Below are 26,529 nucleotides of genomic sequence, written 5' to 3' on the forward strand. Positions count from 1 at the left end.
TACTCAAACCCATGTCCACTGAGTTGGTGATGCCATCCAACCATCTCATCCTCTGTCGTCCCCTTCTCCTCCTGCCCCCAATCCCTCCCAGCCCAGGTTAGATATGTGCAAATCCTTAAGACAGCTTGGTATGAGGCAGTAGACAAAAACCTTAACTAGGGATTGAAATTCCTGGGATTTGGTCCCAGTTCTGCTCTGAGTGGCTGTTATCAAGGGGCAAATCACAGCATCTTTCTGGACCTGAGTTGTACAATAAGAATGGTTAATAATAACATCTGTCATAGTGTTTTTATAACTTTTATTATTATTTTACTATATATTTTTATTTATTTGACTCCACCAGGTCCCAGCCTCAGCAAGCGAGATCTTTTTTTTTTTTTCAGTTGCTGCGTGTGGAATCTTTAGTTACACCATGTGGAATCTGCAGCTCCCTGACCAGGGATCAAACCTGGGCCTTCTGCATTGGGAGTTTGGAGTCCTAGTTACTGGACCACCAGGGAAATCCCTAAATAGCTAGCTCTCACGGTGGTCGTGAGGGTCCAAGGGTCTGCAGCTGGAACTGAGCAGACAAACTGGGAAGAAATCAACAAGATCCCTCCCTGGGGTGAAGGGGAAAACAGTAACTGAAGCAGGCTGAGAGGAAGGAAAAAAAAAAAAAAAAAGAGTTGAACTGGCTAGGAGCCAAGTAGAACAGGGAAGAAAGACGAGGCGGAGCCTCATTGAGCAGTGAGAATCTGGGAAGAGCACACAAGGATCTGTGACGTGTGCCCAGCTTACAAACTGCTCAGACTCTATGGGGCAGACATAACGTGTCTGTAAGATGGAAATAATCATGCATTTGACCCTTGAAGGTTGGGCCTGGCGAGTTTGTGCCTGGCAGCTCTGCACGCCACATGCCTCCATCAGACACATCGTGATCCCAACACAACTGGCTTTGCTGTACGTAGCCTTTGCTCTACGCAGCCTCCCTTTAGGGTAGGATGGTCTTTATGTCTCTGGCACAGAGTAGAAACTGAGCTAATGTGTTTGGATTATGAGTCCAGTGAATTTTGAAAAGGACTTGATCCTGTCAGCTCTTTGGGAGAGGACGAGAAGATGCCTGTTTAGAACAGGTTCAGTTCAGTTGCTCAGTCGTGTCCGACTCTTTGCAACCCCATGAACCCGCAGCACGCCAGGCCTCCCTGTCCATCACCAACTCCCGGAGTTTACCCAAACTCATGTCCATTAGAACAGGTTAGGAATAAGTTTTCTATTTTTTAAAATTAATTTCTATTGGAGTATAGTTGCTTGAAATGTTGTGTTCGTTTCTGCGGTATAGCAAAGTGAATCAGTTATACATACACATGTATCCCCTTTTTTGGGTTTCCTTTCCATTTAGGTCACCACAGAGCACTGAATAATAGAGTTGCTTGTGCTATGCAGTGTGTGTGTTTGTGTGTGTGTGTGTGTGTTCAGTCGTGTCTAACTCTTTGCAACCCCATGGACTGTAGTCCACCAGGCTCCTCTGTCCATGGAATTTTCCAGGCAAGACTGGAGCATGTTGCCATTTCCTACTCCAGGGGATCTTCCCAATCCAGGTTTCTGAACCCTTGTCTCTTGCGACTGCTGCATTGTCAGGCAGATTCTTTACCACAGAGCTACCTGGGAAGCCCTGTGCTATACAGTAGGTTCTCATTAATTATCTATTTTATACACAGTATCAATAGTATGTATGTGTCAAGTCCAATCTCCCATTTCATCCCCTGGTCCTTGATGTCCTTATGTTTGTTCTCTACATTTATATCTCTATTTCTGCTTTGTAAATAAGATCATCTATCAGGAATAAGTTTTCTTGAGAGTAGGGTTATGACTCTTTTGAGACCTATGATCCCATTTTAAAATCTGAAAAATTCCATTTTGGAGCTAGTTCCCTCAAATAAGAATCAACCATAAATCATTTCTAAAAGTTTTATTAAACCATTTAGACTTGAAAGAAGTCACAATAGTTAACACACTTTTAAGTGCGTTCTGTACACCACCAACCCAAATGGATTGAGTTCAGAATTTTTATAAATAAAAAATAAACCTATTTACAGTGAAAAATAAAAACATGTTAGCAAGTTAGATGATTAGACTGTTATCTACAATCAGTTCTGAGACAGTATCAACCTACAGTATTACATTTAAGACATGTAAGATTTCATTAGGTTTAAGAAGTCCGTAATTGAAGCAGTTAGCTGTGATATATGATTTGTTTCTTACTACGGCTTTTTTTCCTTCTTCAAGCCAGAATTTTTGACCAATTTACACAAAAAGCTTCATTTTCCCTTTATTGGAGGTAAAAGTACAAAAAGCTCTTAAAAATTTTTCTCTCTAGAACTATCTGAGGAATAAAGCTATTTAATGCTACAAATGACCCTAGAAAACTAGCTATATAATTTGTGCTACTTGTCCTCCAAAATAATGCAGCTTCCTAATTCACCCACCAGGGACAAAAATGGAGTCAGCTTTGTTTTGAAATCAGTTTCAAAACCCCCATGATCTCTCTAGAAAGCGTGTTTCTAGAACAATATGGTTACCACCATGTAGGGACTTTCATTTTCTGTACTATAAAAATATTTCCATTTTATAATTATCTCTATACATTTTAGGGATTGCTTCTACCTCCCTAGGCAAAATGTGAGGGCGGAATGCTTGGCCAGCCAGTTTCAACAGACCAGCGAGGGAAAGGACCGCATGTGACAGCCCTCCCCTCGACTGGAGCGAAAATCAAAAGTTGGCTCAAATGAGGTGTGCGCTCCAAAATCCAGTTTAAAATCTGATTTAGAAAAGGCAACCTAAAACAAAATCAAGTGGAGAACCATATTTTCAAGTTTGCAATTTTGGAAAAGCAATATTCCTTTGAAGCAGGCTATTCCGTTGTCACCTGTTAGGGGCGTGAGCGGAACATAAGGCTAATTGCTGGGCAAAGGGCTGTGGGGGCTGCTGGAGTGTCTTGAATGTTTCGCCCCAGATGAGCTCATGGATCGAGACCTCTGTCTGAGGACCGTCTTTCCTGGAAACTCCAAGTCCTCGAAGATCGCATTTTCAATGATGCTCGCAGCTTCTGGCCGTTCAGTAGGAGATGGGGACAGCATGTCTTGCACCATGGCATACTGAAAGATAAAAATTTGTTTTGTGATCAAGGGGCCACTGAACCATTGCCTAAATCAGCAGTCTGCCAAATATTACGTTTCTGTAACTATGTTAAGTTGGTATGCCAGTTTCTCTTTTTTCCTAAATTAATTTTTATTGGAGTATATGCTCTGCAATGTTGTGTTAGTTGTGTTGAATGTTGTCGAACCTGGGTTTCTGGCATTGCAGGAAGATTCTTTACCATCTGAGCCACTTGATTCCATAGGGAATCAGTTATAGGTACACATATATCCCCCTTTTTTTGGATCTCCTTCCCATTTAGCTCATCACAGAGCACTGAGTGGAGTTCCCTTTGCTATACAGAAGGTTCTCACTGGTCATCTATTTTATACATGGTGTCAACAGGGTATGTATGTCAATCCCAGTCCCCCATCCCATCCCACCCACCTCATCTCACCCTCCCTTGTCCATATGTTTGTTCTCTACATCTGTGTGTGAGCAACTTCTCAACTGTGGCACTGAAATACAAAAGCAGTCACAGACCGTACGTAAACAGGTGGGCCTGCCTGTGTTCCCATGAAACTTTATTACCAAAACAGGTAGCAGGCTGGATTTGGCTTACAGGTCATAGTTTGGCCAAGTCTTGCTCCAAATACACCTGGACTATTTCAGGTTAATTGGTTGTTTCCTAATATAAAGGGCCCCAAATCACATCTCTGAAACACAGTCTGACCTTTAAAATAAATTCATCTTACAACTGCATGTGAATGTATAATTACTTCAATAAAGATTTCAATTAAAAAATAACCATACCAAAGAGACACAGAGACACAGAGAATGGACATGTGGACACAGAGGGACAGGGAGGATGGGATGAACCGGGAGAGTAGTGTTGATGTACATACACTACCATGTGTAAAAGAGATAGCTAGTGGGAAGCTGCTTTATAGCACAGGGAGCTCAGCTCAGTGCTGTGTGATGACTTAGCTGAGTGGGATAAGGGGGCCTATAGAGGGAGATACAAGAGGGAGAGGATATATGTAAATGTGTAGCTGATTCACTTCATTGTATAGCAGAGACTAACACAACACTGTAAAGCAATTATACCCCAATAAATAAAAAGAAAAATAAATCATGCCAGTACCTAGCCCCTTTTCCTGATTTTTTTCGAACCACTTTAGTATAACACAGATTCTTGTGAGTCCCCCAGGAAATGATTCACCACTTTTCAAAATACACAACAAACTAATTTTTAGTAAAATAAACTTCAAGTTAGCATATCTCTATATTGTTATAAAGTTCATTTTTAATGCAATCCTTCAATATACTTAAAATACTGAAAGATCAATTAGACTTTTTCCAATTTGATAATTAGCCACACATTTTAATTTACTTCAACTGAATTTACTAAGAAAATTCAAGCATAAATTTTAAAGCGATGTGTTTGTGGACATAACATAAATAAACGAAAACTGCAAAAAGAAACTTCAAAAGTTCATTACACATAGTTTTCACCATCAAGACCATTTTAATTTTCCCTTCCCACTATTCTGAATCATTTACTGTTTCTCTGAGGGGTATAATTCCAACACACAAAATCAGTGGAAATGAGTGACTTTTTTTAAGAAGCTGGTTTTTAAGATCTGTGTCAAATTCACTAAGATAAAGAAATTAATGGCCTGATTATAATGGCAACTTGATTCCTATGAGGGTGAGCTCTTTACGTTCAGCCGTACTGAAAGTCATGTCGGACTCTTTGTGACCCCATGGACTATAGCCTGCCAGGCTCCTCTGTCCATGGAGTTTTCCAGATAAGAATATTGGAGTGGGTTGCCATGATCGAACCTGTGTCTCTCGCATCTTCTGCATTGGCAGGCAGGTTCTTTACCACTGAGCTACTTGGGAAGCCCTACTGAAAAGTGAGGTTGCTACAATCCCCGGATGGGCTGTCATGCAGCATGGAGCAGACTCCTAGCTGCCAGAACAGGGACTAAACTCGCACCGCTGCAGTGGAAGGTCATTCTTAACCAGGGAATTCCCCAGGCTTTGGTTTTAACAAGTTGTATGTTGTTGGGATCAGGTCACTTTCCTCTTTAGACCTTAGGCCTCCTCATCTGTAAAACGTGGAGACTGATGAGCTGACTGCTGACTTCATGTCCTAAGTAAGATTTTAAAGAAAATAAAAGATGAGAATTATACCAACCTCACGAGGATATTTTTGAGTAAATAGTGGTGGAAATTTGAGATCTCTTACATCAGTTAGGATCTGAAAAGAAAGAAAAGTGTTACTTATCTTTAAATCTATTTTGATATGTGGATCTATTTAAACAGAGATATTTTTTGATACTGTAAGCAAGGCTGACCATTAAGCAGATGGAAAATTTATCAATAGCTCTTCCTGACTTGATAATCTATACATCAGTGCTCCCTGGGCACAGATTTACCTGCCACCAAATCACCAAATAATTTACATATATTAGAACTGTACATGATCCTGACATCTGAATTTTAACTGAAAATGGACTGATCTGTATCAAAAATAATTCAATCATTCATAAACACACGTTTGTGTTCTTAAGTGGGTAACTTCTTGTACTAGTCACTAATCACTTTATTTGATATAAAAGGACAGAGTGTTCTTTTTAAGTGAAGAAAACTAAGTCAATTGTGCTAAAAATTCTGAATATACAAAATAAACTAGCTTTTTGGGAAATTTTCATACAAACAGGATAACAGTGTCTACTTTGTATGACTGCTTTGAGACTTAAATAAGGTAATTGAGGCAAACTATTTGGCACAGTGCCTTAAACTCCTTTAAAACATTTTTATTATTTATTTCTTTTTGGTGGCTCTGGGTCTTCGTTGCTACACTTGGGCTTCCTCTAGCTGCAGCGAGTGGGGGCTACTCTCTAGCTGTGGTGTGTGGGTTTTTCATTGTGGTGGCTTCTCCTGTTGCAGAACACAGGCTCTAGGCACATGGGTTTCAGTAGCTGTGGCACGTGGGCTCAGTAGCTGTCGCTCCGGGCTCTAGAGCACAGGCTCAGGAGTTCTGGCTCAGGGGCTGAGCTGAACCACAGCACATGGAATCTTCCTGGACCAGGGACCGAACCCGTGTCCCCTGCATTGGCAGGTGGATTCTTTACCACTGTGCCACCAGGCAAGTCCCTGATACTCCTTTTGTAATGAATCAGTTTTGAGGAATGAAATAAAGCATGTCTTCATATTTCTTGAGAAATAAGCTAAAATGTACTTAAACAAAAACATGAACTGGGTTGGCATTTGTCACTTCCCACTAAAGGAAAACAGAAACTTCACTAGAAGAATCTATGATGCAGGCCATAGAAGGGAGTGTTCCACCTGCTAATAGGTAGGTCATACCAAACAATGTGTAGATAAATGCTTAAGTCTTGAATCACAGAATTTTTAATCCCATCAGATATTTTTTTTTTTTTTAACCTGCTGCCCTTTGAAAGACATCATTAAGGAAATCAAATGGGAAGCCACTGGCTAGAATAAATTAGTCATAATACATATACTTGGCAAAGGACTTGAAAAGATGATCAAGGTCATTAGTCATCAGAGAAATGCAAACTGAAACCACAATCTGGTTGTACTGTACTCCTATCAGAATACCCAAAAAATGTAAAGACTAAAAAACCCAAGTGTTGATAAGGATGCCGAGGACCTAGAACTCACCTACACTGTGGGTGAGAATATAAAATGGCACTTTCTTATATAGTTAAACCACTTACACATAATTTACCAACCCTACCTCCTCATTACCCAAGACTAATGAAAACAGATGTATGTCTACAAAGAGACCAGTTTACAAATGTTCACAGCAACTTTATTTCTTTATTTATGGCTGCGCTGGGTCCTCTTTGCTGCCCAGCGGCTTTCTCCGGCTGCAGCACACGGGCTTCTCATTGTGGTGGGTTCTCTTGTTGCGGAGCATGGGCTCCAGAGTGCAGGCTCAGTAATTGTAGTAAATAGGCTTCAGTTGCTCTGTGGCATGTGGGATCTTCCCAGGCCAGGGATCGAACCCCTGCTTCCGGCATTGGCAGGCGGATTTTCCACCAGAGGACCACCAGGAGAATCCCACAGTCATGTTATTCATAGGTGTTTCCAACAGGTAAATGGACACGAACTATGTATATATACCATGGAATATTACTTAATAAAAAGGAGAAACTGCTGATACACTGAGTAATGAATGAACCTTAAAACCTTTAAGGTGAGTCAAAGACGGCAGACACAAAAATGTATATACATGTATGATTCCATTCATATGAAACTTTCTAAGACAAAACAGATTAGTGGTTGCTTGGAATCAGCAAGAAACTGATGAAAGAGGGGGATGAAAGAACAGGAGACTGACTGGGAAGGAACAAAAGGCAACTTTTGGGGATGATAGAAATATGCTGTATTATGAATGTAGTGGTCCTTACATGAAGGTTTAAAAGTATCAAAATCTCACAAAAATATACAAAGTGGGTACATTGTACTGTGTGTAAATTATAGCTCAATAAAATTAGTTTCTCGAAAAACATCTTGGTCAAATCATTGAATAGTCTCTTTTGCATTCACTAATAGAATCTCAGAGGGGTTCTGCCTAAACAAGGCAGATTTTCTGAAATTCCCTGATGGTCCAGTGGCTAGGACTCTGCACTCCCACTGCAGGGAGCCTGGGTTCAATCCCTTGTCAGGGAACTAGATCCCACGTGCCACACCAAAAGATCAGAGATCCTCTGTGCTACAACTAAGATCCAGTGCAACCAAATAAATAAATACTAAAAAAAAAAAAAAAAGAGTAAACATGGCAGATTCTTTTTTTTTTTTTTTTACTACATTTCGAAACATTTTCACTAAAGCAAGGGCAAAGAAAGGAAAAACATTTTAAATCTTTAAAACCAGTGCAATGGAAGAAAAGATCACATCTTTGGAAAGAGAGAGAAAGTAGATGGAAACATAGTGTAACTACTTTAGCTCAACAGAGAAAGCTAAACCAGGGCACCCATGAGGGATAAGGCCAACAGATGGGGAATTGCTCAGCTGTGTGGAACCTGCAGGAGGTGGGGGTGAGGGATGAGGATGGCTGTAGGAGAGCTGTCGGAAGTTCTGTACAGGAAGTGATATTACATACCCCCATGCCTCCAACAGGCAAGGGCTTCCCCGATGCCTCCAACAGTAAAGAATCTGCCTGCAATGCAGGAGACCCAGATTCAACCCCTGAGTTGGGAAGATCCTCTGGAGAAGAGAAGGGCAACCCACTCCAGTATTCTTCCCTGGAGAATCCCATGGACAGAGGAGCCTGGCAGGCTACAGTCCATGGGATTGCAGAGTCAGACAGGACTGAGCAACTAACGCTTTCACTTTTCACAGAACACATAGGTTTGTTATTTGAAGAAACTGAACCAAGGCTTTTCAAACATAGGGCCAATACAGAGGCATGAGGCTGAGTCGGGGGTGGGCATGGAAAACAGAACAAGCGAAGATCTGCAATAGTAAGACACTCTCCACCCCCCCACCCCCCCGCCCCCATCCATCCCAGTTCTTTCTCAGGCAGGAGAATGAAGCTTCTTCTCTGGAGAGAATGACAAAAGTCCAAGAGATGCTAACATGTGAGTGTTCTCCCCCATTGCCACCCCAAAGAAAGAACTGGATCATAACACTTAACAGTCATATCCACCTCAGGGTTTTTTGTTTTTGTTTTTTTTTTGGTTGCCTGGCTTGCAGGATCTTAGTTCCCTGTCCAGGGATAGAATAGGGGTCCACAGCAGTTGAAAGCTCTGAGTCCTAACCACTGGACTGCCAGGGAATTCCCTTTTTTGTTTATTTTTTAATGTCCACTTCTAGTTACCATTTTAGAGCACCATTCTTAAATATGGACAGGATTGTCAACATGTGAAACACACACACACATCATTACAAAACTCAGAGATATTAGTAGGGAGAAAGTAAGTGTGACTATAAAGGGGTAGCAAGAAGGATGGAACACTTCTGTATCTAGACTGTAGTGTTGGTTACAGAAACCTATACATGAGATAAAATACCATGGAGCCATACATAATACAAAGTACCAATGTCAAATTTATGTTGTACTATAATTATGTAAAATGTAACACTTAGGAGAAATTGGATGGAGGGTATCTCTTTGTATTATCTTTGCAACTTTCTGTGCATCTATAATAATTTCAAATAGAAGGCTTAAAAAAAAAACCAAAGGGAAGAGACAGTACGGGGGAAGAAATACATACATACATATAATTGAGATTCTCAGCAATATGAAGAGAATGAATTCATGCAAAAAGAGTGCAAACACTACAAAAAAAAGGAACAATCTCAGATGGTAAAAACTGAATTGTCAAAGGAATTAGGAAAGTTATAAGAACAAGTTAAGGAACTTCTGCAAAAAATAGTACAAAAAGACAATGATAGAAAATAGGAGGGAAAAAAATTAGACATTTTTAGGAATAAGTCAAGAGTTCCAGGAAAAAACAAAAAAGTTGGAGAAGAATTTATCAAAAAAAATATGAGAAACTTGCTAGACTGAAGGATGAATCCCTTCTAACTGAAAGAATCTACCAAGTGCTAAGTATAGTAAGTGAGCAGGGGAGTGGGGTGGGGGGTGGTGGGCGGGATTGGTAGGGAGATCTTTAAGGATCTGAGTGGACTAAATTTCATAATGGCACTGATAAAAACTAAATCCCTAAAGCCCTCAGAAAGGAAGATATAATGGGTCCAAAATACCCCATATAAAAAAAAATGATGCATCAGAATGGTATCAGCTTTTCAACAGCAGTAGTGGAAGCTATAAGAGAAGGGGGCAATGCCCTGAAGGTTCTGAGGAAAGTTACTTTCAGTCTAGAATTAGAACCTAGTCAATTTATCAATTATGTATAAGGATGGGGAAAAAAAAATAAATTTTCAGATACCTGAGGACTCTAAATTAATTTTCCCTCTCATACATTCTTTCTGAGAAATTAACGGCAGAATGTGCTCCAGCAAAATAAGAGAGTAATGTAAACAAAACAAAACATGAAATCTAGCAAACAAGGGATCCAAGCTGATTAACTTTTGGGTTGCTCCTACCTTCTAGTCATTATGAAAATGTTACTATGAACATTTGTGTACAGGTTTCTGTGTTGACCTATGTTTTTATTTCTCTTGGAGAAACAGGAGTAGAACCTAGGTCATTCCATGTTTACCTTTTTGAGGACGTGCCAAACTGTCTTACACAGTAGAATGTACCACTTTACATTCCTACCAGCAATGTATGAGAGCACTAATATCTCCATATCTTTGCCAACACTTATTTTCTGCTTTTGTTTTATTCTATTAGAGCTATTCTGGATGGTGTGAAGAGGTATCTCACCGTGATTTTAATTCACATTTCCCTGATGAATAGTGATGCTGTACTTATTGGCCATCTGTAATCTTCAGAGAAACATCTACTCAAGTCCTTTACCCATTTTTTAACAGGGTTGTTTGTTTTTTGTTGTTGAACTGTAGTCATTCTTTACATATTCTAGACACTACTTTTAAGACTTTCACTACTATACTCCTTAAAGGCAATGGTCATGGTTTATTTTGAGAGGGGAAAGAAAACTTAACTATGCTTAGGTTTTCAGCTTTTAAGCATATGACTGTGTGGCCAATTGTTCTCTGGAAAATTCTCTGACCACGACCATCGCCCCACCTTGTGGTTTCCCTAGCTTTGCCCTTATGACAAATTTGAGTGGAAAATATGGTTAAGTTATGATGAATTTAAGCAACAGCAAGCAACAGACAATTCACCTCAACCATTTTTGAAGGCTGAGCTTTAAATGGAAGCAAAGAGCCTACAAATTCTTTCTCTTCTACTTGCAGTCAACAAAGTTGCTGGTATTAAGAATAACTTATTTTTCTTTTACAACGCATTCTTTTGTAAATTGAAGAGTATTTTCTTCTGCCTTTTAGGAGAGGAGGAGAAGAACTTACCCTGACCCTTTCCATCTGAGTGCCGAACGGGTACAGTAATTCAAACAGAATGAGGCCCAAAGAAAAGATGTCCACTTTATGAGAGTAGCTGCTGCCATGAATCTGCAATCCCAAATAAAGAGGATTAGGAGAACAGTCACAGAGACAGTATGACAGATGATCATACAGCATGAGTGAATCCCAACACTGACTTAGTCCCTACTTGGTTTAAACGTAATCCTGCAGGTAAAAATGTCAGCAAAGAGTTAATCATCTCTGAAGCCCCTTTTCTTCAAGTCACCCACAGCAAGAGTAATTAAACTACTCAGCATCACAGAAGGAAGCCCAGGTATAGCTCTGAGATATGCATCAGTAAAATAGGCCCAGCGGAAGCCAGGAGCCAGGAAAAGCTGCCCCCCTACCCCTGAGGTGAAGTTTTTCAAAGCCGGCACTATCTAAAGTAAATCTCTCACTTCTGACTATCTTAGTCCTCACCTATTTTTATGAGAAAACCTTCCAAACCACTCATCAACTGTGGTTAGCCCTCATTACAGCACTTAATTATGGACTTCTCTGCATTCTTGGTTGTATTTTTCATGTGTGTTATTTCTTACTCTTCACAACTAAATTATAAAGACCTGGAGGGAAGGGAGCTGCTTCTTTTGTATTCCTACCATCCAGAACTGAGCTAAGTACATAGAAGGCCTTCAACAAAAATTTATTTGCTAAAAGGAACAAACGAATTACAACCCAAGAGACTCTTAAAAAGTCTCATTCAAATTAAAAGTGACCTCCTAGGACTCAGAAGAAGCCTTTCATTTGGGAAAATGAAGCTAGGCACATAACTTGACACTTGGCAAAGGCCAAGGAAGGCCGGAACTTTGAGAATACTCACATCAATATTTCTTTTTATTTAAGTTAGTTAGTTTTTAAATTTTTTGGCTACAGCATGAGGCATGCAGAATCTTAGTTCCCCAACCAGGGATCAAACACAGGCACCCAAAAGTGAAAGGATGGAGTCCTAACCGCTGGACCACCAACCAATGCCCCATGATTTTTTTTTTTTAATCTTATTTACCTAAAAATGCCTATTTTCTTATACACAAATGACTTTTTCCAGAAACATGATTTGCAGGTCATAGCTATTTTTCATCAAAACTGTACTTATTGGTTTATTGTCTTCTAGGGTTGAGTATTACAGAAAACAAACTCTTTAAGCTGTAACCTGGTTTTTTCCCTACCTAAATACTTTAATACTATTTTTCCTTTATCTTGAAATTCAAGATGTCTAAGTATAGGACTATATAAAAAAACCTAATTAAATTAAAAAATGAAAATATTAAGCATGAAAAAGAATACATTTGAATAATGCAAACAACTCAGGCAGCCTAGAAGGATACTGTACAACAGTAAAATAAAGGCCAATTCCTATGACTGGTCTCTGATAAAACCTTCCAAAGATAATCTAATCCATTGGTTCTTAAAGTGTGGTCTATGGATCCCTGGGGATCCCAACATCCTTTCAGGAAGTCTACAAAGTCAAGACTATTTTCACATAATTCTAAGACATGATTTGTCTTTTCACTATGTTGACATTTGCTCTGCTGAATCTTAGCACGAATTAAGGCAGTGGCACCAAAGCATACTAGTAGTAATTATGTTCTTCAGTTTACATAGTGGGGGAGTAGGGTGGGAGAAAAAAGAAAGCAAGAAAGAAAAAGAAAGAGAGAAAGAGAAAACGAGAAAGCAAGAAAGAGAAAGAAAAAGCAACAGAGAGAAACAGAAAAAAGAGACAAAGTGAAAGTAAGAGATACAAAGAGGGAAAGAGAAAAGGAGAAAGAGAAAGCGAGAGAGAGAAAGGAAGAGAGACAGAAAGAGAAAGAGAAAAGGAAAAAGAGAAAGCAAGAAAGCGAGAGAGAAAGCAACAGCAAGAGAAAGAAAGAGAAAGAGGGAAAGAAAGAAAGAAAGAGAAAGGAAGAGAGACAGAAAGAGAAAGAAAAAAGGAAAAAGAAAGCAAGAAAGCGAGAGAGAAAGCAACAACAAGAGAAAGAGGGAAAGAAAGAGAAAGCAAGAAAGAAAAGAGAAAAAGAGAAAGAGAAAGTGGAAGTAAGAGAGAAAGACAGTTTCACTTAAAATATCCTTGCTGAAGCAGTAAAACTGATTAATTTTATTATGTCTTGCCCCTTAGGCACACATCTTTTTAATATTCTGTGTGACAAAATGAGCAGTGTTCATAAAGCAGTTCTGCTCCACACTGAAGTAAAATGCTGTCTCAAAAGAAAGCATTTATGTAATTGTTCGAGTTCCTATATGAATGTCTAATTGAGCTCTTCTCATCGAGCACCACTTTGACTTGAAAGAAAAACTGGTAGACCAACTGTGGTTATTCAGACTTGGATACTTGACAGTATTTTCTTAAAGATGAATGAAGTGAGAATGGCACTTCAAGGAAAACTGACAGTTGTTGCCAAAGATAAAAGTTGAACTTTGAAGTGAACTTCAGAATTCTGGAAAATTTGTGTCCATCACTGGGAACCTGACAGCTTTCTTAATACTTAAAAGCTCTTTCTGGTGAGCTTTGCTGGTGATATTAAAATATTGATGATTTTTAAAAATATTATATAATGAGATTGAGAGAAATAGAAGAAGGGGGCGACAGAGGATGAGATGGTTGGATGGCATCACCGACTCAATGGACATGAGTTTGAACAAACTCTGGGGGATGGTGATGGACAGGGAAGCCTGGTGGCTGCAGTCCATGGCATTGCAAAGAGTTGGACACAACTTAGCGACTGAACAACAACAATAATGAATTGTGACAATTTTTGGAAAGACACATAATGTAGAGAACCAATAGTTTCCAAATGACCAATGCACAACTTTAAAAACTCAGGCATGGAAAACAGGTCCATTCAAAGTGTGAAATGGATGCTACAGTAACAGAATACAGAATGTCCACTGCTATGGTTTTAGATTCTAGAGGGCAAATGATTCTTCAGAAACTTCAGAAACTTTTGCTTATTGAGTTTTGGTCATGCCCACAACTACCTGAATATGGTATTAAAATGTTCCTCCCTTCCCTACTGCATATCTGTTTAAAGTCAGATTTGCTTAATATACTTGAACCAAAATAACATAGTTCAAGGGATTAGATGCAAAAGCAGATATGAAATCTAACCCTTTTAAGTCAGATAGTAAAGAGCTTTATAAAAATGGAAATAAATACCACTATTCTCACTAGTTTTCTTTGGAAAAATATTTATTTTTCAGAAAGTATCCTGAAGAAGTGATAGATTTAAGACGGCTATTTTTAATTGAATTACTAAAATTTTATAAATTTCTGCTTTCATCTCTAATATGGCAAATATCGATAGATATAATCTCACAAGAAAAATTATTAAGCTCTCAATCATATTTAAGTATAAACAGGCATTGGTCAAAAAGTCTGAGAACCACTCATCTAAGCATCTATAAGCTTGTGAATATCATCAGTGCTGGGGATGCTACATTGAATCTCCCAGGATGCCCTGCTCCCACCACTTCCGGTCTCCGTTCCGTTTACCGAGTTTTTCCCACAAGGCAACACAGGTCAGCCTGTCCGCCTGTTTCCTGCCGTGCCTGTGATTAACACAGAGGGCAGTTTGCTAAACTACCTCCAACTGTCTCTGAAAACAGTTCCTACCTAGTTCACATAAGGGGAAATGAGAGTTAGGTGTGGGAGGAGAACATTCAAAGTCTCCTCTAAATTTCTGGGACTTCCCTGGTGGTCCAGTGGTAAAGAGTCTGCCTGCCAATGTAACAGACACAGGTTCGATCCCTGGTCTGGGAGGATCCCACCTGCCGCAGAGCAACTAAGCCCGTGGGCCACAGCTATTGAGCCAGTGATCTAGGGCCTGGGAGCTGCAACTACTGAGCCCATGGGCTGCAACTACTGAAGCCCGCTGCCTAGAGCCTGCGCTCCGCAATAGGAGAAGCCACCACAAGAAGCCTGCGCACCACAACAAATAGCAGCCCCTGCTTGCCACAAGGAGAGAAAAGCCCACGCAGCAATGAAGACCCAGCAGAGCCAAAAATAAACAAACATTAAATTTCTGGCTGTTGTCAGGTTCTGGTTCAAAGGGCAAGCACATTTCATGCATTGTGAGTATTTTTCTTTATCCACCCCCAATCCAGGTTGCAGAAACTGTACCCTAGCTGTGTTGCCTGTGGAACACTACTGTCAGTTTTCATCATTTTCATATTTTTATTTTATTGGGTATTTTAAATGGAGCACAGATGAAGATTCACAGGGAAACATCTAGCTTGCTGCCATCCTAATTAATAAATTATTTAGGGACTTCCCTGGTGGTCCAGTGGTTAAGACCCTGTGCTTCCAAAGCAGGGGGTATGGGTTCGATCTACTATCAGGGAACTAAGATCCTGCATGCCAGACTTCATGGCTTTAAAAAAAAAAAAAAGGACAGAGCATACTTAAAAAAACAATTTTAACAAAAATCTAGTTATTCCTCAGAAGGAAAAGGAACAGCTTACCTGTTCTGGGCTCATATACAGCTTGGTCCCCACTTGTCCTGTGTGCCTGGCGTAACCTGGCATTGGGGTCAGAACCATCTGATCTTCCTCATCTTGGTCCATTGCTGTCACCAATCCAAAATCTCCAACCTTGACCACATCATCCATTGTAAAGAATATGTTGGAAGGCTGAAAAAAAAAAAAAAGCAGATAAAAGCACAATGGGTGTGTATGGAGGAGAGACAGGGAAGAGAACTATTTAAATGACTACAGAAAATAAATACAGGACACTTGATATTCTCAAGCATCTCTCCATTTATAATGGACTAATATGAAAATGAAAACAATCCTTCAATGCTAGACAAGTACTGTGAATAAAGAAGAGGCAAGGGGAGCAAGTATTCACTGAACATCTGTTTAAATAAACCCTTAGAGAGTCACATTCCCTAGTGTCTATGGTGCTTAATCCTCAATCTCCTTATTCTTTTTTTAACTTTTTATTTTGTATTGGAGGTATAGCCAATTAACAATGTTATGCCAGTTTCAGGTGAATAACAAAGGGACTCAGTCACACACACACACACACACACACACACACACACACACACGTATCCATTCACCCCCAAACTCCTTTTCCCATCCAGGCTGCCACATAACACTAAATCTCATTATTCTGTACACTCTCTCGTTAAGCTTCTCTACATTTCTGACCTACAGGATGTTTATAATAACAACAAACACATACAGAGCATTTGCAATAGGCCAGAAGATGATCTAAGTGGTTTTATTACTGTTTATTATTATTAACTCATGCAATACTCATAACCCTTTTAGTCCTATTGGTCTCTCCTTCCACAGATATGAGAACTAAGGCCCAGAGAGAAGCTAAGTAAATCACCCAAGGTCACCCAGTTAGTAAGGAGTGGAGCAGGGTTTCAAACCCAGGCAGTCTGGCTCCGTGAGAAAAGGGCATCTGCCCCACTGCCCTGTGGCAGCAAATCACTACTACCTGGTGAATGAATGAAACAGAAGGATCTTTGGGCTTGTTACGAAAGGGAAACACAGGCTGTCACGGAGAATAATAAGAGCTCTTAACAACAATCTTTATATATATATATATAATTTTTTTTTCTTCTGGCTGTGCGGCTTGAGGAATCTTGGTTCCCTAACGAGGGATTGAACCTGGGCCCCACATTAGTGAAAGTGCAGAGTCCTAACCACTGGACTGCCAAGAAATTCCCTTAACTACAATCTTATGTTGTCTCTTCTAACACAGGCTCCCTTATACCGCATGAACCTTGTCCTGAATTCTAAACTCTTATATGCAACTGCTCATTGGATACACCTAACCATGGGCTCCTCACATTCAAAATCTTGCACAAGAAATATATCATCTTGGGACTTCCCCGACAGCCCAGAAGTTAAGACTTCACCTTCCAATGCAGGGAATCAGGTTGGATTCCTGATCTCAGGGAGCTAAGATCCCACATGCCTCTTGGCCGAAAAACCAAACCAGAAGTAATAGTGTAACAAATTCAGTAAAGATTTTAAAAATGTTCCACAGCAAGAAAAAAAAAAAATATATATATATATATATATATGTATATATAATATTATCATCTTTCCCTACAGCTTACTCTAACCTCAGCTAACATGACCACCATTCATAGACCTTTGAAATAAGAGGGGGAAAAAGCCATTTAGCTCATAAAATTTACTTTCATTGGGCTTCAAATGTGGCTTCCCAGGTGGTGCTAGTGGTAAAGAATCTGCCTGCCAATGCAGGAGATGCTGGAGATGCAGGTTCAATCTTTGGGTCAGGAAGATCCCCTGGAGAAGGAAATAGCAACCCATTCCAGTATTCTTGCCTGGAGAATCCCATGGACAGAGGAGCCAGGTGGGCTACAGTCCACAGGGTCTAGAAGAGTTGGACAAGACTGAGTGACTTTGCACATAACCCCCATTCTTCCTCAAATAACCTTGTACAAGAGATAGGATTAGACTGTGCTGCCTTCAATTTCCTCATTCCTCCCCTCTCTGGGCTCTGGTGTCAGCTTCTATGTACCCAGCACTAACAGACTTTGGTTCCTTTTTGGTTCTCCAGCATCTCTCCATCCCTCTATGCTTCCACTGGAAGCATCTGGAAGTGACTTTAGAAATTTCCTTCTTCTGGGCAGCAAGTCCATGGTTCATGTGGGATGTTATTTGGAGGTTGCATCTAGAGCTTGCATCCACCATAAGCATAATCCCAGCCCCTGGCCAGAAGACTGGTTTGGGGATGGGTATGTGTCCAGGATTTCGGTCACCTGATGTGAACAGTCAACTCATTGGAAAAGTCCCTGATGCTGGGAAAGATTAAGGGCAGATTAAGAATGCTGGGAAAGAAGAGGACGTCAGAGGATGAGATGATTGGCCGGCATGCAATGGACATGAACTTGTGCAAACTCTGGGAGATGGTAAGGGACACGGAGGCCGGGTGTGCTGCAGTTCATGGGGTTACAAAAAGTTGAACACAACCGGCGACTGAACAACAGTGTGTCCTTGGCTTATCAATTAGAAGAAAGCCCAGGACTTCATGATCAACAGCGGCAGAAAAAAATACTTTTCTCCCCAGCACCTCGAAAAGACTTAAAACGTGGAGCCCTGAGAACTGTTGGCAGTTATGCTGAGACTGACATGTGACAAACACGTGACCAAAATATAAAAAGCTTAGACGGCCTAGAAGGCTAAACATTAGGCTCAAAGACAGGTCAAAATGAACACAGTAAAGAACTTTTCAACCAGGAATATATATATAACTGAATCACTTTGCTGTTCACCCGAAACTAACACAACATTGTGTTACTTCAATAAAAATAAATAAGTACTGGAGAAGGAGATGGCAACCCATTCTAGTATTTTCGCTTGGGAAATTCCACAGACAGAGGAGCCTGGCTGGCTACAGTCCATGGGGTGGCAAAGAGTCAGATGCGACCAAGCGACTGAACAATAACAACAAACTGAGGCTGAGATGTGCAGTCACTTAGCTCCTAGGGGGCTGGCCCAGATGGGTCTGACTCTGAAAAGTGGTTCAGAAAAGTCAAGTCAATCTTCTAAAAAGAAAAATAAATAAGTAAAGGACTTCCCCGGTGGGCCAGTGGTTAAGAATCCACCCACCAATGCAGGGGACACCGGTTCGATCCCACGTGTTGGGGAGCAACTAAGCCCATCAGTTCAGTTCAATTCAGTTGCTCAGTCATGTCCAACTCTTTGCGACCCCATGGACTGTAGCATGCCCATGCACCACAACTAAAGAAGTCAAAGCGTTCTAGAGTTTGTGCTCTGCAACAAGAGAAGCCACTGCACTGAAAGATCCCGTGTGCTGCAACAAAGACCCAATGCACTCAAATAAATAAATAAGATCAATTTTTTAAAAAATAAGTAAACAAAATAAATGAATAGAAAAATAAAACAGGCTGAAACCCTCGGGTGACAAGCCACAGATAACAGACCTTGAGGTCCCTGTGCATGAGCCCTTTGCTGTGCAGAAACTCCACCGCCTCTGCAATCTGCAGAAAGATGTGCAAACATACGCTCCTCTCTCTCGCCTCAATGGTGCAGCGGCTGTTCAGCCAGTCTTTGAGGTTTTCCTTTCTGCACAGCTGCATCTGGATGTACAGATAAACCTTGGGCGAACTGGGCTGGAGTTTTCCCACCGAGCTTTTAGTGAGGTCTAAACTTAAAGTGGTCGGTCTTGACGGAGAAACAGACACAGTAGGTTCTGAAGGAGATTTGCTACCGGAATGCCGGAGCGCAGTTAGTTTATCCGCATAATGGTTGCCCACAGGCGGCTGGTTCATTCTGGGCTCCTCTTTGCTGGACGCGTTATCACAGCCAGAATCTTCAAATACTATAGACGAGGAGGTTCGCTCCCTGGACCTTACATAAAGAGAAGCTTCCGAAGGACAAAGTTCAAAGGAGTGCCCTTCATCATTACCATCCATGGTACCATCCTCCCCATCGCAGTCTGTAAGGCAGCTGTCCTGGAGTTGGCATACCACATCTGCTGACTTGCTCACATTTCCGTGGTCCATCCCGGAAAACTCCAGCGGAGAGAACTGGCTCTCGGATGAACTGGTCTGGCCGCAGGAAATCCCAACTGAAAAAGACCTGCTGCTGTGTGGCGAAGGAGCTATGATTTCAATACGTTCCTTTGTAGAGAAAGGATCCATTCTGCGTATTTTAACAGAAGGTGCATCCACGGGACTAGGAGAGCTGAGCGGCCAGTCTGTGCTAAGAGTGGGAGAAGTGAAAGGCACAGGAGTGAACATGTGCAGGTTAAATTGCATGAACTACATCCTCTATCTGCTTATTAATTTTTTTTAGAGTATCTTTTTTAAAAATTTTTTTACTGAAGTACAACTGTTTTACAATCTTATGTTCTTCCCAAGTGGCGCTAGTGATAATGCAGGAGACGTAAGAGACAAGGGGTTGATCCCTGGGTCGGGAAGATCCCCTGGAGGAGGGCATGGCAGCTGACTCCAGTATTCTTTCCTGGAGAAATCCCATGGAGGGAGGAGCCTGGTGGGCCACAGTTCATAGAGTTGCAAAGAGTCTGACACAGCTGAAGCGACTTAGCATGCATGCTGTGCAACATGAATCAGCTCTAAGTATACATATATGCCCTCCTTCTTGAGCCTCCCTCCTGCCCTCCACTGATTTTAATTTTATTGAGGTATAGCTGACTTACAATGTTGTAACTACACCCTTTGCTTCCAAAGCTTCATCTATAATAAAGCCAGTCCCCAGAGGAGGACACAGAAATTCAATGAAAACATGCCACAGGAGACAAAGATCATAGTCGGGCCGTTCCCTAACTGGAAAGCTTGATTTCATACCAGAGACTGTTATCTGAGACTGTCATGCCCAGAGCAGCCATGTTCTATGTAAAACAGAAAGCACAAAGGAAGACCAAGGCCAGGAACCCTTGCACCTGTGATCTGGAAGCCCCCATCCAAATCAGGGCCTGACATACAGAGCCACTTCTCCTGGTCCTTCTGTGGCTGGGCTATAGACAATGGGCACTGCAGCTAACTAGGTACCTCATGTGGATCTAGGGCTGTGTCAGAAACTTCTAGGCAGAAATTTTATTCCAGCTCTTTAGTAAGTAGTCTATCTAGTAAGCAGGCTTCCTAGGTGGCTCAGTGGTAAAGAATCCGCCTGCCAATGCAGGAGACACAGGAGATGTAGGTTTGATCCCCGGGTGGGGAAGATCCCTTGGAGGAGGAAATTCCACTCCAGTATTCTTCCCTGGAAAATTCCATGGACGTAGGAATCTGGTGGGCTACAGTCCATTGGGTCACAGAGTCGGACACAACTGAGCATGCACATGCTCGCATACATGCATGTACTCATGCTCTTTAGTAAGTAGTCTATTTTTACTCCAGCCCTTTAGTAAGTAGCCTGTTTCCTTTTTCTTTTTATTTAGTAGTTTTTAAAAAGGACCTTCTCTCCTAGGGAATAGCATGTTTAACATAGGAATTATCTACATGTTGCCTAAGTTCACATATTTTTAAATGCAAGCAGTTTAAAACTACTTCAGAAAGGAGTTGTAAAATTGCTAACCATCAATCCTAAGAAACTAAATGAAAATTGAAAATAAAAAATGGAGACAAAAGTCAGACAATGTCTCTCATTGAGAAAGGCTACTGTAAATCCCTCAGTGAATTATAAATCATATAGCCCTATCTACCAATAAGTTTGGAAATTCACGTTCTGGACAAAAAAAAGGAAAAAAAAAGTTCATGTTCTAAAAACTAAACCAACTTAAGTAACTAGAGAAGATTCTAAAACATGATAACAGAATCAGTAATGTGCTATTCTTTTGTTTAAAAGAAAAAAACCTCTAAAGTTATACTAATAGAAAGGATATTTTATTCATGTAAGTCAAAGACTAACCTGAAAGAAACACTCATTTTATAAGTCTATGTCAAACCAAGTTACCTGTCATCTTTCAGCCAAATTTCATCCATTTTTTCTTGCCACTTTTCTGGTGGCGCTTCCAACCAAGCATTGAAATATCTCACAATTCCTGGGTGTTCAAGCTTGGCTAAGGCTTTCACTTCCCGCATTACCTTCTCCCGAGCCAGTTCCCTGAAACAGAGAAACAAAGAAGACACTGAAGGTTGCTCTGAAGAAGCAATTATATCCAACAGTGCAAAATAATAAGAAAAGAATTCTTGCTTGATTCTAAAAATCAGAAACAGAAAAATCAGACTAGTAGCATAATTCTAAAAACCAACAAAGTGTTGTATTAAAAAAAAAAAAGTAGAGTATTTCTTTTCTCTTCTAGAAATAAATGCTACAAGTATATCCATCCATTCAAATAAAGAGTTCTTAACTTACAGACCCTTACAGGTAATTGCTTAATGCTCATTCCTTAATAGGGGGATGAAGAGGTGGAAGTGAAGTATTCAGAAAAGAGAGCTCAGCCTGGCAGCTCTGGAGGAGACAGAAGGAGCACCCCGACAAGGTATATACAAGAATCCTAAAGGCTTGTATGTGTACCCTGACTGTTTAAAGCCTCAGGCTTCCCTGCTGGCTCATACGGTAAGGGATCTGCCTGCAATGCAGGAGACCCAGGTTTGATCCCTGGGTCAGGAAGATACCCTGGAGAAAGGAATGGCAACCCACTCCCAGTATTCTTCGCTGGAGAATTCCATGGACAGAGGAGCCTGGCAGACTACAGTCCATGGGGTCGCAAAGAGTTGGACATGATTGCATGACTTTCTTTCACTGAATATCACAGGCAGTAATGTTTAGCCAGAAAAGCATCTGGATTTGATCTGCTTTGACACCTTTTCTGATGGATCTAAGCTCACATTCAAGGGATTCCACCATCACCTGAAACAACATAATATTAATGAATATGTTATATCCTCTTCCCTCACCAAGAGAGAGTCAGCTACTCCCACTTTTCTCTCTGGGCTTTATTACTGTTAATGGTCCTGCCCTGAAAATTCCAACAGATTTCTGAATTCTTCACATTCAGTGACCAAATCCTATCAGCTCCTCCTTTTAATTCCTGATACTCATTCCTTCCTCACTTCATAGAGAATAGATGGGGACACAATGGAAACAGTGACAGACTTTATTTTCTTGGGCTCCAAAATCACTGTGGTGGTGACTGCACTCATAAGATTAAAAGATGCTTGCTCCTTGGAAGAAAAGCTATGACAAACCTAGAAAGCATTTAAAAAACAGAGACATCATTTTGCTGACAAAGGTCCATATAGTCAAAGCTATAATTTTACCAGTAGTCATATATGGATGTGAGAGTTGGACCATAAAAAAGACTAGGTGTGGAACAATTGATGCTTTTGAACTGTGGAGCTGGAGAAGACTCTTGAGAGTCCCCTGGACTGCAAGGAGATCAAACTAGTCAATCTGAAAAGAAATCAACCCTGAATATTCATTCACTGGAAGGACTGATGCTGAAGCTCCAATCCTTTGGCCACCTGATTTGAAGAGTCTACTCACTGGAAAAGACCCTGATGCTGGAAAAGACTGAAGGCAGGAGGAGAAGGGGGCGACAGAGGATGAGATGGTCAGATGGCATCATCGACTCAATGGACATGAGTTTGAGCAAACTCTGGGAGATAGTGAAGGACAGGGAAGCCTGTGGTTCTGCAGTTTATGGGGTGCCACAGAGTCGGACGCGAGTGAGCAACTGAACAATTCCTTCCTCATCTGTCTCCACTTCTGTTGTACTAATGCTCTGCATCTTAGGACTGAACTTCTAAAAAAAAAATCTACTGAACATGCTTACATGCTTGTCTCTTACTACATACCACCTCCACTTTGATCATGTCATTCTTCTGCTCAAAGGCACAAAGTTGACCGTCTATGGAATAAAATCTAAACTCCTCTGCCTGGCATTTCAGGTGCTGGAAGCCACTTTTCCCATCTTTCTTCCATACTCTCCTCCATTTTTTTTTTTTTGGCCATGCTGCAAAGCTTACAGGACCTTAGTTCTCTGACCAGGGATCAAACCCATGCCCTGAGCAGTGGAAGCATGGAGTCTTAACCAATGTTCACCAGGGAAGTCCTACCCCTCCATTTTTAACCTTGCTTCACTCCTGCCAGAATCCTTACTAACCTTTACACCTCTGCGAGTGTCTGCCTAGAGACTACGCTCAGCCCAAGTAGTGCATTTGGCTGTCCTTCCCCTACATGTGTGTCCACCAACGGACAGGCTCCCCTTGAACATGGTGCAGACATCACCACCATCATAAGACTTGCTTTCCTTGACTGCTTTTTGGCTACATCTATGCTTTCTTCATGAGAACCTATTTACTAAGCTAAGCCATGGGTGACAATCTTCCTCGCTTTGCAGTTATTTGAGTACATATACAAGGGCCTCAAATAGTTACAGGGTCTGGAGGGCAGAAGCCTTTCTTAATTTTACATCCTATGCAGAGCCTAATATATAGGAATATTTAAACTACTCAAAAATTATACACCAAAGAAAAGAAAATTATAATCAAAGCACTCATGTTACCAACCAACCAGGGTTCTTGGCTTCCTTAATCAATAGAAATTGATCAGAAGCCAGATAAGAAATTCAGGCAAGGCTTTATGGGGGCCCCTGCTATAGCAGGGGCAGCAAGAATAACCAACAGGTTCCCTTGCTCACTCGCTGCCTGAGGAGGGGCAGGCTGGTTCCTTACATGGGGTGAGTGTAGGCATGTGTCCAGGGGTTGCGCCAGAGGGGTGGCTTAGGTGGTCTGCCCACACCTTAGGTGGTGTTGTGTGCAGAGGGCATGCGCAGTACCCTGCTCTTGCTCCAGGGTCTTCAAAAGTGGCAGTTGGGTTTTTCGGTCTCTTTGTATCTTTTGTCCACAATTTGCCCCAACTGCGCATGCATGCACTTATTTATTAGTCCTATGTAGTAATAGTTTCTTTGTATTTTGTTGCTTCAGGAGAGGTGTGTCTAGGTGCAAGCATCGCAGCAAAGGGTCCAGGTTCCAGCCTGTCTCACTCAGACTGTCTCATTTCTGTGTCTCTATCTGTTGGACAGCACGTTTAACTATTCGATAGAATGACAGTCCAGCAATTAGTGAACATTTAATCAAGAATCCAGAGGAGAGGATGTCCCTGGTGGTCTAGTGGTTAAGAATCTACCTGCCAATGCAGGGGGACACAGGTTTGGTCCCTGGTCCAGGAAGATCCCACATGCCCGGCTGGAGCAACTGAGGCTGTGCATCACAGCTACTGAGCCCATGTGCCCTGGGGCCCGCGCTCCACGGTAACAGAAGTCCCCCGCCCGCCACATCTAGAGAAAGCCCTTGTGTGGCAACAAAGACCCAGCACAGCCAAAAATAAATACATTCAGTATTTAAAGAAAAGAACCCACAGGAGGCTTCAACAGTAGATGGCAAGAAAGGTATTACTGAAGGCCAATCATTTTAAGTAGCACATGTTCTGAGCCCAAACTTCTATTTTCAGGAATCTATCCTAAGGAAATAGATGTGATCAAAATTTTCTGTAAAATTTGAACACTGCAAAGTTATTTTTAATTTCAACAAATTGGAAACCTAAGTATTTAATGACAGCAAACAGTTAAATAAGATATGGCACAAGGATTCATTGGACTATTATCCAGTCATAAGACATCTTCAAAATATTTTAGCATCTCAATAACAAACCCTTAATGTCAAAGAAAATACTGAGCACACAGCAAAGGAAGCAGTAGATAAACTGTATTATATTGGTGACTGTGCTATCAATGAGGTAAATTTATGATCAGTAAAAAAAAATCAAAAGAAAATACTCTGAAATGTTAAAAGTGGTTATTACTGGGTAGAGCAGACATGGATTGGTCTTTGTTTTAATGCTATTTCTTATTTTCCACAATAAATATAGATTATTTTTCAATGGTGATATGTACTAGAAGTTTGTAGTTATCAAAATGCACTGTGGGAATGCCCTGAGTTGTTAAGAATCAAAAACAGGGCATATTTTTTAAGAGGATACAAAGCGGTCAAAGTAGATGACATTTTTTAGAGTTGATTACCTGGTGGCACAGGACATTAAATTCAGAAACTATGTTTTCTATAGTCTCTATGGAGTACAGTAAGAAGGACATATTGCCTATGAGATTAGATAATATAGTTCCAACTCCAAGTTTACTAAAAGTACCATCCATTACCTGTTGGGGAGACGGATTCTCTTGATAGCATAATTGCAGTCATCAACCTTGTTTCTAGCTTCAAAGACAACTCCAAACCCCCCACGGCCCATGCACTGAATTGGTTCAAAGTCTGTTAGATAACTAAAAAAAAAAAAAAGGTAAATTTATAAAAGTTTGCAATAGTTTTAAATTTTGCTTTGTAAAAACTAAATCTCCTAGAAATTACCTTAATAGACTGCAAATAAACTCTTATTTAGCTTTCTTTGCTTTTCTATTTGTATAAATCAAGCAAACACATTTTAATTTTTTTCCCTGGGAAATTTATAAAAAGTTAAAAAGCTTCTGCTTCATGGGGAAATCACTTGTTAATCACTTATTCTTACAGCAATTTTTTTTCTTAATTTATTTAATTGGAGGCTAATTACTTTACAATATTGTAGTGGTTTTTGCCATACATTACCATGAATCAGCCATGGGTATACATGTGTCCTGAACCCTCCTCCCACCTCCCTCCCCATCCCATCCTTCAGGGTCATCCCAGGGCACCAGCCCCGAGCACCCTGTCTCATGCATCGGACCTGGACTGGCGATCTGTTTCACATATGATAATATACATGTTTCAATGCTATTCTCTCAAATCATCCCACCCTCACCTTCTCCCACAGAGTCCAAAAGACTGTTCTTTACATCTGTGTCTCTTTTGCTGTCTTGCATATAGGGTCATCATTACCATCTTTCTAAATTCCATCTATATGCATTAGTACACTGTGTTGGTG

General features: G+C 40.8%; 1 protein-coding gene and 1 non-coding gene across 2 annotated transcripts in view; one reads left to right on the forward strand and one right to left on the reverse strand.

Annotated features, from left to right (window-relative positions):
* Positions 1-1,933: 1,933 nt before the first annotated feature.
* Positions 1,934-26,529, reverse strand: part of EIF2AK3 (eukaryotic translation initiation factor 2 alpha kinase 3) — a 79,039-nt gene continuing 54,443 nt past the window's right edge. The window contains exons 11-17 of the mRNA XM_061155310.1: positions 25,772-25,894; positions 21,565-21,714; positions 19,074-19,854; positions 15,604-15,771; positions 11,095-11,196; positions 5,318-5,380; positions 1,934-3,134 (exon numbers count right to left, since the gene is read on the reverse strand). Of these exons, the coding sequence (XP_061011293.1) occupies positions 2,934-3,134; positions 5,318-5,380; positions 11,095-11,196; positions 15,604-15,771; positions 19,074-19,854; positions 21,565-21,714; positions 25,772-25,894 (1,588 nt within the window). The 3' untranslated portion in view covers positions 1,934-2,933. The remainder of the gene's footprint in view (positions 3,135-5,317; positions 5,381-11,094; positions 11,197-15,603; positions 15,772-19,073; positions 19,855-21,564; positions 21,715-25,771; positions 25,895-26,529) is intronic.
* Positions 7,752-7,824, forward strand: TRNAG-CCC (transfer RNA glycine (anticodon CCC)). The gene has a single exon. It is a non-coding gene; the product is annotated as a tRNA-Gly (tRNA).

This window comes from Dama dama, chromosome 11, assembly GCF_033118175.1.
Source record: "Dama dama isolate Ldn47 chromosome 11, ASM3311817v1, whole genome shotgun sequence".
Classification (NCBI taxonomy): Eukaryota; Metazoa; Chordata; class Mammalia; order Artiodactyla; family Cervidae; genus Dama; species Dama dama.